General features: G+C 41.4%; 1 protein-coding gene across 3 annotated transcripts in view; it reads left to right on the forward strand.

Annotated features, from left to right (window-relative positions):
• Positions 1-14,889, forward strand: part of TEC (tec protein tyrosine kinase) — a 495,677-nt gene that overhangs the window by 206,151 nt on the left and 274,637 nt on the right. Inside the window, exon 1 of one of the 3 annotated variants that reach the window (XM_069201617.1) lies at positions 3,362-3,645. The exons of 1 other annotated variant lie outside the window; for it this stretch is intronic. In XM_069201617.1, coding sequence (XP_069057718.1) covers positions 3,463-3,645 — 183 coding nt within the window. In that variant the 5' untranslated portion in view covers positions 3,362-3,462. Of the gene's footprint in view, positions 1-3,361; positions 3,646-14,889 lie in introns of those variants that run through there. One more of the 3 variants, XM_069201620.1, reaches the window with a different exon arrangement.

Here is a 14,889-nt window from a genome sequence, read left to right on the forward strand (position 1 = left end):
TCAATATTTCTGTTATCACAATAACATTTCCCCGATGTTGTCAACTGCAGCTATAATGTTCCAATCTACTCCAGCAGTAATATATATGCCGCTTTCACCATTTTTTTGAAAAAACTAATAAGTAAAATGCAGAAATAGTATATTATCAAACTTCCCTATAAATTTTATTGCATGTATCTTACTCCATATAATAAGAGCTAATATATACCTTGTGTCTCATGTATTTCACTATGTTCCACTCTTATACTATAAATACATTATGTCTAGATAAATATATACTACTCTTTTAAAACGGACTAGATTATTATAGAGCAAATGTAGTATAATTAAATTAATGTATTATATTCTAGAGGACAAATCTCATATATATCTACACAATTTTTTTAAATGAAACCTAGACCCTGCTCTCAATTAAACTATCTATCACCTAAAAAATATTCCAACTCATAATCTGTGTTCAAACCACATTCTACTGCTCCCAGTCTCATGATCCATTTCGATTCTCTTCTCCTGCAAAACAATTTGATTTTTGTTTCTGTATATATTAGATGTGCAATATGATCTGAATACATCATTGAAACTTGAATGTTTTTTGTGTTACTGTTACGTGTGCAAATATATCTATTTCCCTTAATTATACTGGTCTACCTACAAAATTTGCGATCGTACTTATAGACTACCAATCTCATTGGATCACAACCAAATTAGTTAACCATATTACCACCGAATCGGTCATCAACTTCCTGAAAAATGTATTTAGCATAGAAGGAATTCCAGAAGTCCTCATAAAGGATAATAGGGTCCAATTGACTTCAAGCCCAATGAAACAGTTTTTGGATTCATTTGGGGTAAAACATCACACCACAGCTTTATATTGCCCCAGAGCCAATGGCTTAGTAGAACGAGCTAATAGAATGATAAAAGAATGTATCCAATTAGCAAGTGTTAACAGATTGAATATTGAAAATGCCATTAGAGAAATGTTATGGGCCTATCATACCACTCCCAACTCTGTTACGAAAATATCACCCTTCTCAGCATTACGAGGCAGAGAACCATGTACTAAATTTTATCCCTCATGGTTGGGTGGGGGAAGACGGTGTAAAAATACATCTCCATGTGCCAATACAAATATATCAAAATATCAAGAAAAATATAGGGAAAGGTATAATGCCAAATTTGGGGTAAAAAAACAATGCTGAAAGGTGGGGGATAAAGTGATGATCAGAAAACCGGCTGGTTACTCGAGAACAGGATTGAAAGAGACTAAGTTCATGGGACCATTTTGCATTTCTAAGGTAAAGAAGAATGTTGTTATTTTAGAAAATGGACAATGCTGGAGCATGGACAGAGTTGCAAGACATGTACCTATCAATGCCAAGAATGCAGACAAAATCCCTACATGGGAGGAACCTATGCAGATAAAGTTCCGGAACAGTATACAGAGATCTCCAAGTAGTCGAGTGACCAAGCCTCCTGTATGGAATAAGGATTACACTAGATAGTCCAACAGTAACATGAAAGACACCTGGATTTCTGGAATTACCACAATTTTTAGATATAATTGATTCCGTTCTAATGTAAATTCCTTCCCTTCCTTCCCTTCTTGTTTTGGTATTTTATTGTGTGGGGAAGATGTGTTATGTTTTAGTTCACTGTTATAATTTAATAAGCCTATATGTAAATAGTTTCATGAAGGTACAGTAATTAGATAAATATTGTTGTTAGTCTATTGATGTCATTAGCGACAAAATGTATTAGGTATAGGTAGAACTTAGTTCATAATGGTATGTTCCGCCCCCCCCTCCGTGGGAGATTAAGTATGGAATGATCGGAAGGTGGTTAGGATCTGAAGTGCATGATAGAATGTTGAGAGATGACAGAGAGGGAGAGGAAGGAAGGCACAGAGTGGAGAAGAAGCAATAAAGTCTGAATTTGAAGAAAAGAAGGCTTAATTGGACTTTGTAATAGTTTTCTTTCTTTTTCACTGCTTGCCATTTAATTATATGTCTGATGTCCTCGATCATACTGGCACTCTTCTCAGAAAGTGTAGGTTTTGCAGGCATTAGCTGAATGGTGTTATTAATTATGTATTTAGGTAAACTTTTTAAATGTTTTCTACATTTTACCTTGTCTTTGAGGAGATTAATGTATATTTGAACTATTCTACTATTACATGTATGATCTCTCATTTCACTTTTAGATGTTTCTTAGGTAGCAATCAATTACTTTGAGCCTGGGCTTCAGGATACTACTTTTAGAGAAGCCAATTCACAGAGCCTAAAATGACTCCAGTTTTTAGGTCTTGCTTACCATACATTGTCCCTGTGAGCGGCATTGTCTACTATAAGATGGTTGGATTCCACCCAGTGGTTACCATTTGTTGGCTTCATTGTCATTTTGTTTTTGCATCCTCCTAATTAGTCAGCATATTCCGGCTTCAATTCCCCTTCTTTTGTGTGGTGCAAGGACCAACTACCTACTGATTTAGCTTGATTAGTCTCCTTCCATTGTCCAGCCACTGCTTGTTCTGCGATTCAGGTACTATTTTCTTTATTTGTTTCTTTGTATTCTACCCCCAGCGTTATCCATTTTACTTCCTCCCCTTTCACCCCCACTCTGTTTCATTCTCCCCTTCTACCTCCCATCCCGTGCTCGATGTTGCTTCTTCTCGCCCCCCATGCTCTGTTGATTCTTCCCCTCCCACCCCGCGCTTCTGTTGCTTCTACCCTTTCTACCCCTTTACATCTTTTTTTTTATTTTTATTTTTATTGAGCAGAAAGGAGCAGCTAAATGCATGTAAAGAAGCAATCATTATCCGTAACAGAAATGACGATAGAAAGCAAAATCAAAACATATCCTGCAATCCATTTGAAAGGAGGATTTTGAGCTAATAAAGTACTACAGTGCCTTTAGTACAAATCGATACTTAATACAACACCTTAGAAATATAATATTTAGGCATTCGCACAAAAAGCAGCAGCATCAATAAAAGACAATCAGAATCATCATTAGGTAGCATAGTTAGTATCGTCATCAGTCCTATCTCCTATTGAAGCGAAATAGCGATGAAAGTGCAAGTTCTGTCTGAGTAATAATATCCAGAACATGGAGTATTGTTGTAGAGCAGTCGGGGGAAGAAAACGGCACAATCCAGGTCGGGTGAAATAACTCCAGGTTTAATGATCTAAGATACAGCATCGTGCGGCTCCCTAGCAGGAAAAAATAAAAGTGTGTTTTTACACAATAGAAGACCTTCTAGTATTCACAGTTCTGCCATAACGTTATTAAACTCTCCTGTCCACTTTCTATGTCCATGCTAAACCAAGAGAAATATTTTAGTCCTTTTACACTTTTTCTCAGTTTCTTCGTTAGTCGATACCAGTTCCTTTTTTTTTTTTAAATGCGCAGCTCTGCGCGCATCGAATGGTGTCACCGTAACCCTGGCAACACCACACAGGTATGGAAGTTGCACTTCTAAAATTACCTTGCGCGTCGCTTGACAATTGCAGCCAACACAAACTGAAATGCCGATATCGTAAACACACTGAACGGCAGAAACAGCAGGACCTCCACTGCTGCGTTGAAGGCCAGCGGCAAAACAGGCACACCTGGGTTAACAGCACGCGCTGTACCTGTAGACCGGTGAGTCGTCGCCAAAATAATATGTTGTAGAGCAGTCGTGGGAAGAAAACGGCACAATCCAGGTCGGGTGAAATAACTCTAGGTTTAATGATCTTAGATACAGCAACGTGCGGCTCCCTGTTCGCCAGCTTCGTAACTGTCACGGCCAGGAACGCCACCCTCATACCCCGCATTCCACTTTCTACATTCCTTCCCAGCAACCAGCAATACCCAATACAACAAGTACACATCTCCCCAAAGCCAGTAGATGTACTAGGGAAAGCGTTGATATTAATGTACAAACAGTGTCCAATGGAGCAATTCACGTGATAATAAACTACATTCCTAAGCAATTGTTATTATTCGAGGTTCATCAGTACGTCAATGCCGAAAAGTATAAACCCATATCAAATATCGCTCATTCTAATAAGAGGAACTATGACTAGAGCTTAGTATTAGTAACTAGACCCATTAAATAAAGTCACCGGAGTATCTCTAGCCCGAGCTGCGGGGGTCATACTCGCTAAATAATGGAATGTTCCCATTGGGCTCAGAGACATAGGCCTAACGAAAAGGGTGCCAAGGCGATTAACAAATAAAAATAAAAGTCCCCATATCAGTGAGACCTAAAGTGCTATAAAAGCTGCCCATATCGCCTCAAATTTCTTCACCACCCCTATCTTCTTAGCAAAAGCCTCTTCAAACACTTGTGTCCTTTTCATTTTGATGAGCCACTGATGAAACACTGGGGCCGCTGATGCTTTGCAGCTCTACAAAATCAGGGAATGAGCCACTGCAAAAGCGATTGATATGAAATACTGCTGGTATTTTTGCAAACGACGCACCTCATTCGAAAATCCAAACACACACTAGCATCGGTGTCGGAGAAATCTCAGTATGGACATAACACCTGATTTCATGAAAAACCTTCTGCCAAAACTGCTGAAGGCTAGAGTTATCAGAACAAATGTGGTTCGATCTACCCCCTCCCCCCTATAACCCCCCCCCCATCCCCCCATTGCGGAGCACCTAAAGCATTGGTCGGGCACAGAAAAAAACATTTTATGTAACCCATGAGATATATAGTATGCTAGCCACCTATATAGAAAAGCCATACGTTTAAAATTGGCTGCTTTTAACGATCTGTTTACAACCTCTCTAAGAAACTCTCATTCCTCACCATTGAATCTACAATTTGTTTCCTGAAAACAATTCTGCAGTAATTCGGGAAGTAATTTTTGATTGGCATGGTGAAGGAGAAGATAATAACAAGTCACTACACCTGTCAATTTGGTAACATTTGTACGATATCCTTTAAGCCACCACACTCATTCATTGCCATATATTCTTTAAAAAACTGCTAATTTGATTAAAGCTAAAACAGAGTAATTGGCTCTGATTACCAAATTACGGAACTACACAATCCCATCTTATCAAGTTTGCCCCGTTGAAGAAATCAGGCAGTGCCCTGAATCCGAGTTCCTCCGAATCTTTTAAAATATGTTTGGATAATGACAGCCTCCAAATATCGCAATCTTGCAATGACATAAAAGCGTAACAAGACGGAATGCCCCATGATCAAGAAAAAGCCAAGATATGTAATGACAAAACTAATAGTGTCTTATACCTTGTCTATTTGGAAAGTTCTGCAGGATGTAAAAAGACTGGTAGCTTAATTTTACTTTCAGTGATAATTAAATTTAGTGGTAAGTTATCATAAACCGGGGAGTCTGATGCTGATTGGACCATATAGTCAGCTAACGCAACCTGATTGTATGTCTGGAGATGCGGTAGTGCTAAACCTCCCTGAGAGATGACTGATTGTAATACTGAGATTTTAACCTTGGCCGCTTGCTTGCTCATATGAAGGTTCTAATGACACTATTCACTTCATTAAAATATGAACTTGGGATTCTCAGGGGGGCATTAGAAAATAAAAACAAAAATAGGGGGACAATAGACATCTTTATTAATGCTACCCTACCAATCAGTGATAGAAGAGTCCATTTCTGCAACAAAGTTTTAACTTTCAGCAGCATGGCCCTGTAATTTAGCTGAAATAATTGGGAGTAATTGTTTGACACAAAAATACTTAAATATCTAACCGAACGATTTGGAATCAGCTACATACTAGCAGGGAGTACAGCACGAGCTGCATTAAACAGAAGAAGATCAGTTTTCGGTTGGTTGACTTTATACCCGCCTATTTGTGTAAGGCAGGTAATTTCTTGAATGGCGTTCTGGATATTTAGGAACTGATTATGACCTTGGCAGAAGGAATATTCCATCACAAACATGTCAGATATCTTATCAGTCATATTACAAGTTGCATTATATCCTATGAAATTTATAAAACGGCGGACGGGATATCAGCTACGTTTGTGACGGAATATCCCATCCGCCAAGGTCGTAATCAGGCACTTAATCTCTCAGCCTTTAAATGTAAAATTGCGTTGTAAGCAAAAGGTTTGACCTTCGCCATCCCATCTCTAGGAGGCAAAATCAAAGGGTTGGCCCGTATCCTAACCACTAGGGGCTCTATAAAAAGAATAAAAAGCAGCCGGGACAAGGGACACTCCTGCCGAGTATCCCACTTTATCCTTAAAACTCCTGCTTCTTTAGTATTAATAATGATCTTAGCCTCCGCTCCATTATAAAGCTCTTTAAGCATAGTAATCATTGGAGGTGTATTAGAAATAGGGTCTTTGGTTGGCAGTCAGGTTACCCCCTGTCCAAGTAAGGACCCTCACTCTAGTCCGGGTAAGTCGCACACAATCCAAATTATCCTGTTCCCACCCTTTGGTAACTTGCCACTGAGCAGTCAGGCTTAACATAGAAGGCAATGTATTTGTGCAATAAATCATTCAATAACACAGTAGAACACCACAAAAATACACCACACAGTGTTTTGAAAAATATATAGAACTTATCTGATAAGATGCAGGCCAAAACGATTAAAATGCAATAAGTATATGTTGAGATATCACTGTAAAAATGATATAAATTGTCCTTAGCCTCTTAAAAGCAATAAATGTCTCTTGCAAGCACAAAGTACCTGGTTTGCATTCAAAATCTCCGCAAAGAACTGCAGAGGAGGAGATGCGTGGAAAACAGGGAGGTGTGCGTCAATTTCTCGGGCTGCACATGGCAATGCGTTGTTTAGTTTTCACGCAAGGAAGGCTTTGCTTCTATTTCCGGCCCTCGGTCTTGGATCCTCTTCGGGTTGCAGCGTTTTCGGACCCCTGGGGGATGATGGGTGGGTTTCTGGCGCTGACAGGACGAATTCACAGGGGCTGTGTCGATCTGGTGGTCGTTGTGTGGAAATTTCTACCACACTGCAGACGCTGCTTCTCTGGAAGTCGGGCTGCGTCATTCTGGCTCGTCTGTGCGTCGATCCAGTTGGCCTTGCGTTGAATTTCCAGATGCTACGCTGGCGCTGCGTCGAACTTCTCATTGCGAAGTCGGGCTGTGTCGTTCCAGTTCGGCGTGCGGTGAAATTTTCACTGAGATGCAGGCTGTGCGTAGTTTCTGGCAGCCTGTGCGTAGATTTTCGCCGCACAAGGAGTCCTTCTTGCAGAGATGAAGTCTTCAGGGAACAGGAGGAAAGCTCTATCCAAGCCCTTGGAGAGCACTTCTCAGCACAGCCAGAGAGCAGCAAGGCAGCAGGGTAACAGCAAGGCAACAGTCCTTCACAGAAAGCATTCAGGTGAGTCTTTTGGGCAGCCAGGCAGTTCTTCTGGGCAGGTTGCAGGTTCTGGTTCAGATTCTCTTCTCCTGGAAGTGTCTGTAAGGTAGAGTGTCTACCTCAGAAGTGTCTACTTTGGTAGGGTCAGAGACCCTGCTTAAATACCCAAATGTGCCTTTGAAGTGGGGAAGACTCCAAAAAAAGTGGCTTAGAAGTGCACAAGGTCCCCTTTCAGTTCCATCCTGTCTGCTAAGGTCCCAGTAGGGGATGTGGCAGTGCTTTGTGTGAGGGCAGGGTACTGTCCTTTGACATGTAAGTGTCAGTCCCTCCACCCTCCCAGCCCAGGAAGACACATTCAATATGCAGATGTGTGCAAGTGTGACTGAGCATCCTGTGTTTGGGGTTGTCTGAGTGAATGCCAAGGGAACTGTCAACTAAACTTAGCCAGACGTAGATTGGACAGCACCGAAGGATTTAAGTGTAGAGAAATGCTCACTTTCTAAAAATAGCATTTCTAAAATAGTAATATAAAATCCAACTTCACCAGTAAGCAGGATTTTGTATTACCGTTCTGGCCATACTAAACATGACCTGGCTACTCCTTTCAGATCAGGATCTACCACTCAAACAGTATATGAGGGTAGCCCTAATGCTATCGTATGAAAGGAGCAGGCCTCACAGCAGTGTAAAAACTTATTTAGGAGTTTTACACTACCAGGACATATAAAACACAAATGTTTATGTCCTGCCTTTTACCTACATAGCACCCTGCCCTGTGGGCTACTTAGGGCCTCCCTTAGGGGTGTCTTATATGTAGAAAAAGGGGAGTTTAAGGCTTGGCAAGTACTTTAATTGCCAAGTCGAAGTGGCAGTGAAACTGCACACACAGGCACTGCAGAGGCAGGCCTGAGACATGGTTAGGGGGCTACTTATGTGGGTGGCACAACCAGTGCTGCAGCCCAATAGTAGCATTTAATTTACAGCCCCTGGACACATGTAGTGCACTTGACTATGGACTTACAAGTAAATTAAATAAGCTAATTGAGTATGAGCCAATGTCACCATGTTTTAAGGAGAGAGCATATACACTTTAGCACTGATTAGCAGTGGTAAAGTGTGCAGAGACCTAAAACCAGCAAAAATGAGGTCAAACAAAGAAGAGGAGGAAGGCAAAATGTTTGGTGGTGACCCTGCAGAAAGGCCATTTCCAGCAAGGCGAAACTCCAAATCTTGCCAGGATAAAACAAAAAGCGTCTGCCAGTTGACAAGGTCAGACACTCTTTCAGCAGGCATCCATCATTAGTATTGCAGCCTTTTTATTGTTGATTGTAAACTAATCAATAGCCTGGAGCAGAAAATGGGAAATGATGGCCATCACCTTACTGGACAAGAAAACATTTTGATCCTGATGGATTATCTGCTGAGCACAGGGTGCAAGGCGCTTGGCCCAAACTTTCGTAAATAATTTGTGATCAACATTCAGCAAACTTATGGGGTGATAGGAATTGGGGTCTAATGGATTCATATCTTTCTTCAGGCAGCTCACTACTACTGACTCTTTAAAAGTCTTTGGAATGGATGCAGCTTCCTTTATGTGATCAAAGAGTATTGTTAGAAATGAAAGCAGTTCTTCCTCAAAGGCCTTATAGACTTTGGTGGGAATACCATCAGTTCCACTGGCTTTAGCATTTGCCATACTTTTTAAGAGCGGAAGTTTTCTCCCCTGACACTATTTGCTTTGAAAGAGCACTTTTCTGGTTAGAGGAAACTTGGGGTAGCTGCACTGAGGTGAAATAATCAGCCAATCATTCTTGCATTACAGCTTAATCCTCTTCGAAGATCTGCCTGTAATGATGAAGTATCTTCGCTGTTCCTACAGTACTGGCCTAGATCACCCCCATAGCTAGATCTTTAATTTGACTGATTAGCTGCTCTGCTGACGTTTTGTCATGCCAGATACTTTCCCACATGCTGACTTTCTTCATAGCGCTTCTGTTGAAAAGCTTTGCTTCTTGTAATTGCCTCTAGAAGAAAAAAATCCCTAAGCTCTTGTTTAACTCTGTTAAGTTGGTCGCGATCTCCGCTGCAGCCTGAAGACTCTGACTCTTGTGAGCCCAGGTCCCGGCTAAATTAGCCTTGTAAGATACTACCTGTGCCCTAAATGCTGCCTTAAATGCTTGTCATAGTATGAAAATGGGAGAGGTATTAAAATTAATCTAAAAAAAACATCCCAAATGAACCGCTGCATTTCAGTTAGCCAAGTATGATCGGAGAGCAATGACTTCTCAAATTGCCATCGTGGCCTCTTTACCTCCCCTGCTTCCCAATTAACTTCCAGCACAAGTATAGAGTGGTCTGAAAAAGAGTTAACCAATGTCTCGGCCTTCCCCTTTTTCAAAAGCTTTTATAAGAGGAAGAAGCCTATTTGAGAAGCAGACCGAAAACCAGCAGAATAGAATGTGTATTCGTGTAGACCTCATTTAGAAAGTTAGGCTGATAGCATAACCTACCCTTTCCACTCACCCTACTTTTAATTATACAGCCACTGGAATAGGTATTAAAAACATAGTTTCTCCTAGCTGTTAGGTACTTTTAACTTTTCACCTCCCCCACTCCTATTCACATACCATCGTAGTCAAACATACAATAAGTGTTCCCACGTTGCCAATTGGTCGCAGCACACCCGTTCCGCAGCAAAACTGGAAGGACCCAGTGATGATGCTTGTCACTAGGGGTTAACCATGGTGGGTGAGGGTTTTCTTAGGAGACTAATCAATGGTTTAGACTGGCTCTTACCCATATCAGTGCCTAAGAACCTCTTTTATCTCCCAATCTAGAGTATTCGAAAATAATATTGCCACCCCCCTCATTGCCATTCCCCCTGCCACAAAAAAAATGCCTGTGAATATTTGACAGGAATGGAAACACTTATAAAGATCACCTCCGGGTTAAAGGAAGCAATCCACTTTAATAAACCACCGCATTTTTGTTTATTCTTTGGACCGTTCGCATTACGAGTGATAATTGTTATCTTCAATGGCATCATTGACATACAAAATCAATCTTCGCCCCTATCCAGCCTCGCTGAACCTCCCTGGGCTGGCTAAAGTCCCCACTTGAATATCATGAAACATGCAACATAGCTGCCTATAATCGCTGAAATCTTTTGACTCTTGCAATGAACCTTCGTTGAGCTGTCCTTGTCACTTTGCCCCTACTTGTTTTTAACTACCCTTACACCCTGCTTCCTTCCCAGGTCCTCCCACCACCCCAAAACCCCATACCCCACCGACAGGAAGGAGTACACACCTTGCTCCCTCTCCCCTCACACCAGAAAAATTGATGCCATGTTGACACAGCTGACTACGCTCTGGCTCCCCCCTGCAGAAATGCCAATCACCCAGACCTTTGGGAGAGCTGCCAGAAAAATAGTAAAGTTAAGCGTGCTATTACGCCCTTCGCAAAATTCCATGAGGTTGGCGGATAAAAGAAGAGATGCCCCTGCCCTCCCTAACATCATTACCTACCATGTGACACACACACAACCAAACGACTCTCACTGCAAACATATGACACAGGGCTATTTATGATATAACATTCGTGTTACCATAAGCATGAATAAGAATAGTAAAGAATGCGCTTCTTCCAGTGCTTAATTTGTGCTTATTGTTTCCGGTGCTGAGCACCGGCACTTATTTTTGAGGGCCGGCACTTATTTTTCTGCCTTAAGCATCTGCTGCGAGCAAAAGAAACGTCTAGGAAAGACGGAGGAGGAGAAAAACGAAAAAGCGTCAAAATAGGAGAAAGCAGAAAGCTGCAAGAGTGAGCTGAAGGGGAAGGAAGTGCCTTTAAATGGATTGAAGAGGCCCAAGATGGCTTCAGGATTACGTTGCCTCAGAATTCTGTGCTCGCAGATTTAATTGCAGCAGCCGCCTGTTTAAGAGGAGGGCTTTGGGCACCGGCACATTTTTATTTACAAATTAAGCACTGGCTTCTTCCCCTTCAACCCCCTCATGCTTCTTCCTCGTTGCTTCTTCCCCTTTGCCCCTCCCGTTGTTCCTGTTGCTTCATCCTTCCCGCTCTCACCCTCTCATTGTCTGTAGTTCCTTCCCCAAAAGTCATAACAAAAAGAATGCTATGACTTGACCAGCCTTGGGTGTGTCATAGTGCTTTATATATTTTTTTACTTTCCTTTTCTTTTCCTCTTGCCGCCCCTCACATGCCCATTCCATTGTTTGGTTACGGGTTCGCAGACATGATAGTGGTTTAGTTAGTCATTGATAAAGGGACAACACAGTGCACAGGATTGTAATTGTGGTGTGGCAAGAAAGTGGATCAAATGCAAAGGGAAGAAAGAGATGAGAGGAAGAGCTCTGAGGAAGAGGAATTGATCAAGGAGTTACATTATTTCAAACTCATTAGGGCAGACCATAAAGAAACAAAAGTGAGCATCGACTTGTTTCTTTTGTTTTGTGATACATAAATAATGTTGCTTTTGTCCATGTGAGTATTTTTATATTTCTTCTTATTTGATTGCTTCAAAAAAATTGAATAGCACCCATATGGCTCACGTGACACATAATTAGTCTAGAGTTTTTTTAAAGTTTTGCCTCTAAAGTGAAGATATCCCACAGTGCTCAGGATGTATTTAGTAAATAATTTGGAATCCCCTACCTTTCTGTGTTGTTACTTAAGGTAGAAATCGAATGTGGCAGGGATAGGGTGGTAGAAAAGGGAGTGTATTATCAACTTGTCAGATTTGTTTCTTATTGTTAAGGGGTCTAAGGCAGTGGCTCTTAACCTTTTGACTTGTGTGACCCCCATTTAATCATTACTGGAATCCGGGGACCCCCCACTGAATCATTACTGGAATCTAAGGACCCCCACTGAGTCATTATTAGAATTCAGGGACTTAGGCCTCAGCAATTTCGATTATTTGAGCCACAAAACAATACACAAAAATACAGAATAAAACATTCATCAAAGAAGTATAGAAATGATTACATATTTTATTTAATTCTCAAGCAAATACAAATAAAATCAAAGTTTCAATTGTTGATTCATTGGAGGCCACCCACTCTCTATACTTGATTCTGTTTGATGCACCTGCACTGTTCCTGTGAATTATTCTGAGGACACCAGCCTCCAATTTCAGATTCCTTCAGATTAACAGGACATTTTAAAATGTTAAATTTTACATTTTGCTTCTTTACTTATATACCATTTATTAATCTGTTAGTATTATTTAATTTTCTAAGCAGTCACAGACCCCTAGGGTAGATGTTGTGGAAACCCAGGGTTTCCCGGATCCCCAAACAAGTGGTCTAAGGTATTTAAAATTAGATTTGGGTAACTTTAATTTTGTTCCATGTAATTTTATTAATTAGCATTTTAATAATTAGCCTTTGTACCGAGAGAAGCCTTCTTCAGTTATCAGTGCTAGATTCGGAGGTGCTGGCAGGAGCTTTGAAATAGGCCTGCTTCTGGAGCATTAATCGTCAATTAATTCTGTACTCATCAAAGCATTGTGTTTCCTCTGCCTTAAAATGGGCAATTCTGACCAAGATTATATACAGCACCTGCCCTGTCGTCCAGCCTTTGTGCTCCACTGCATAGTTCGTGCATCATGAACATATGGTTTGAAAACTGTCATGCACGTTTTATCCTTCTTGATCTCCAACCAAATAAAATTGTATTTCCACTCTGAAACTACTTCATTCTCTTCCTATAGTGTGAAACCCTGCAAAGAGCTACACCATGGACTCTTCCTCAGGCTGCAACACAGCAGAAGACAATTAAGACCCGTCTTTTAGTACATTAAAACTGCCTCCCAGCTACACCCTCCCTTAACCATTTGCCCCCACCCATGTTATTAAGACCTTAACACATGCCAAAACCCCAAATATTATGTATCATCACTGACGACCGCCTCAAATCTCAAGGGGAGGGGAGGGGTGGGGGAAGGAGAGATGGGGGCAGGGGGATAATTTTTTTTTTTAAACGTGCCACCTCCACCTCCTGCCGCCTCGATCCTCTTCTGGTGTCCCAGCATTCACTGGGACACCAGCACAGGCTCCCCAGCAATCCTGGTGCTGGTTTCATGCTAAATCTAGCATGAAAGCAGCAGGATTGGTCTGAGTGGCTTGGACTGCCGCTCAGACACAACCCTGTGGTCTGTGTAGTTTCTCAAGCCCGGCTGTTCAACACAGCTGGGCTGGAGAAACCTAAGTGTGCTTGTGTGTTTGGCAGGCCTGAGGCCGGCCCAGCCCGCCCCTCCTTTCACATGCTGGTGGCTGAGACAGCAGCTGGAAGATAAAACGATAAAGAAATATTGTTTTATCTTTCAGCTCCTGGCTCAGCCAGGGGGGCGACACTCCTTCGCCATTGCAAAGGAGCAGCCCCTGTGTATCATATGTCTATACTCCTTGCGCGCTGTATATTGTGGTTGCTATGAAAGTGCTCAGCTACCCCCTGGCCAGGCCTGCACTCTGTTACTACCCCAAAATAAAATTCAATGCATAGATATGCTTTCAAATAGTAGGAAGCTCTAACCCTACAAGCTCCATCCTGGTGAACTTTTGCACTCGGCACCTTCAGCCCAATCACCAAGTCACACAAAAATTGGCAAATACTGTCAGTCTTGCGTTGGCTTCCAGCCTTTTAGCTGTGTCAATGCTTGTTTTATTTAGCCATCGTTTTTATAAAACATTATTGCGGGGGCTGCTCTGCTCTTACCAAATAAAGATTAGTAAAAAGTAAAGCGTTTTTTAACTCAAAAGGCATGCATTGTCACAGTAGTCCCTGCCACTGAAAGGAAATACTTTATGCGCGGACGCCATTGGCTGAAGCATGCTGACCATTGCCCCATGCTGTGTGGTGTAGTGGGTGGTTAAAAAATGTGACTGACACAAAAACAGACCAATAAATGAAGAGAACTGATTGAACATCACTGTCCGCAAGTATATTATTTGGTATTTATAATTTTACTAAAATCCAAAGATCTTGGATAACGCCAGACCTAAAAAACCTACATTAAGCAGGACTTGGTATCAGTAGTACGATCTTGATCACTCTTGGCATCTTAAGATGTGGTCATGTGCGCTCCTCATCTTAATGTAAAGTTCCGGAGTCGCATGTCTATAATTGATCATTCTAAGAGTAATGAATAACAGAAAAGATAGCAGCTTATGGGAAGAAGAACTACTCGGATCATATAATCGCGGAGAGCCACCGAGAAAAAGTAAGGCGAATTTTGTGGACTCATCAAGAGACAGCTTTTTGACCAACAGAGTCCAGGATGAAGTTTAAATAACAATAATACTTATACAAATGAAGCCACAACGCACTTCTGTTGTTTTTAAGCACTGTAAATAACAAGTGTTACTTTTACTTAATTCAGTTGTACTTATTGGCACTTTAGTTAAAAAGCAGAATATTGAAGGGCCAAGCTGACAGATACCAAGAAAGAATTTTAAGGTAAAGCCAAGCCTATTGATGCGCCATCATCTCGGGCAGTAACAAAGACCTTCACCAAGTGTTTTATATGTCACAGTAGAGTCCAGCGGTGTTTTGGGCTCAGT

This window comes from Pleurodeles waltl, chromosome 1_2, assembly GCF_031143425.1.
Source record: "Pleurodeles waltl isolate 20211129_DDA chromosome 1_2, aPleWal1.hap1.20221129, whole genome shotgun sequence".
In the NCBI taxonomy this organism is placed as follows: domain Eukaryota; kingdom Metazoa; phylum Chordata; class Amphibia; order Caudata; family Salamandridae; genus Pleurodeles; species Pleurodeles waltl.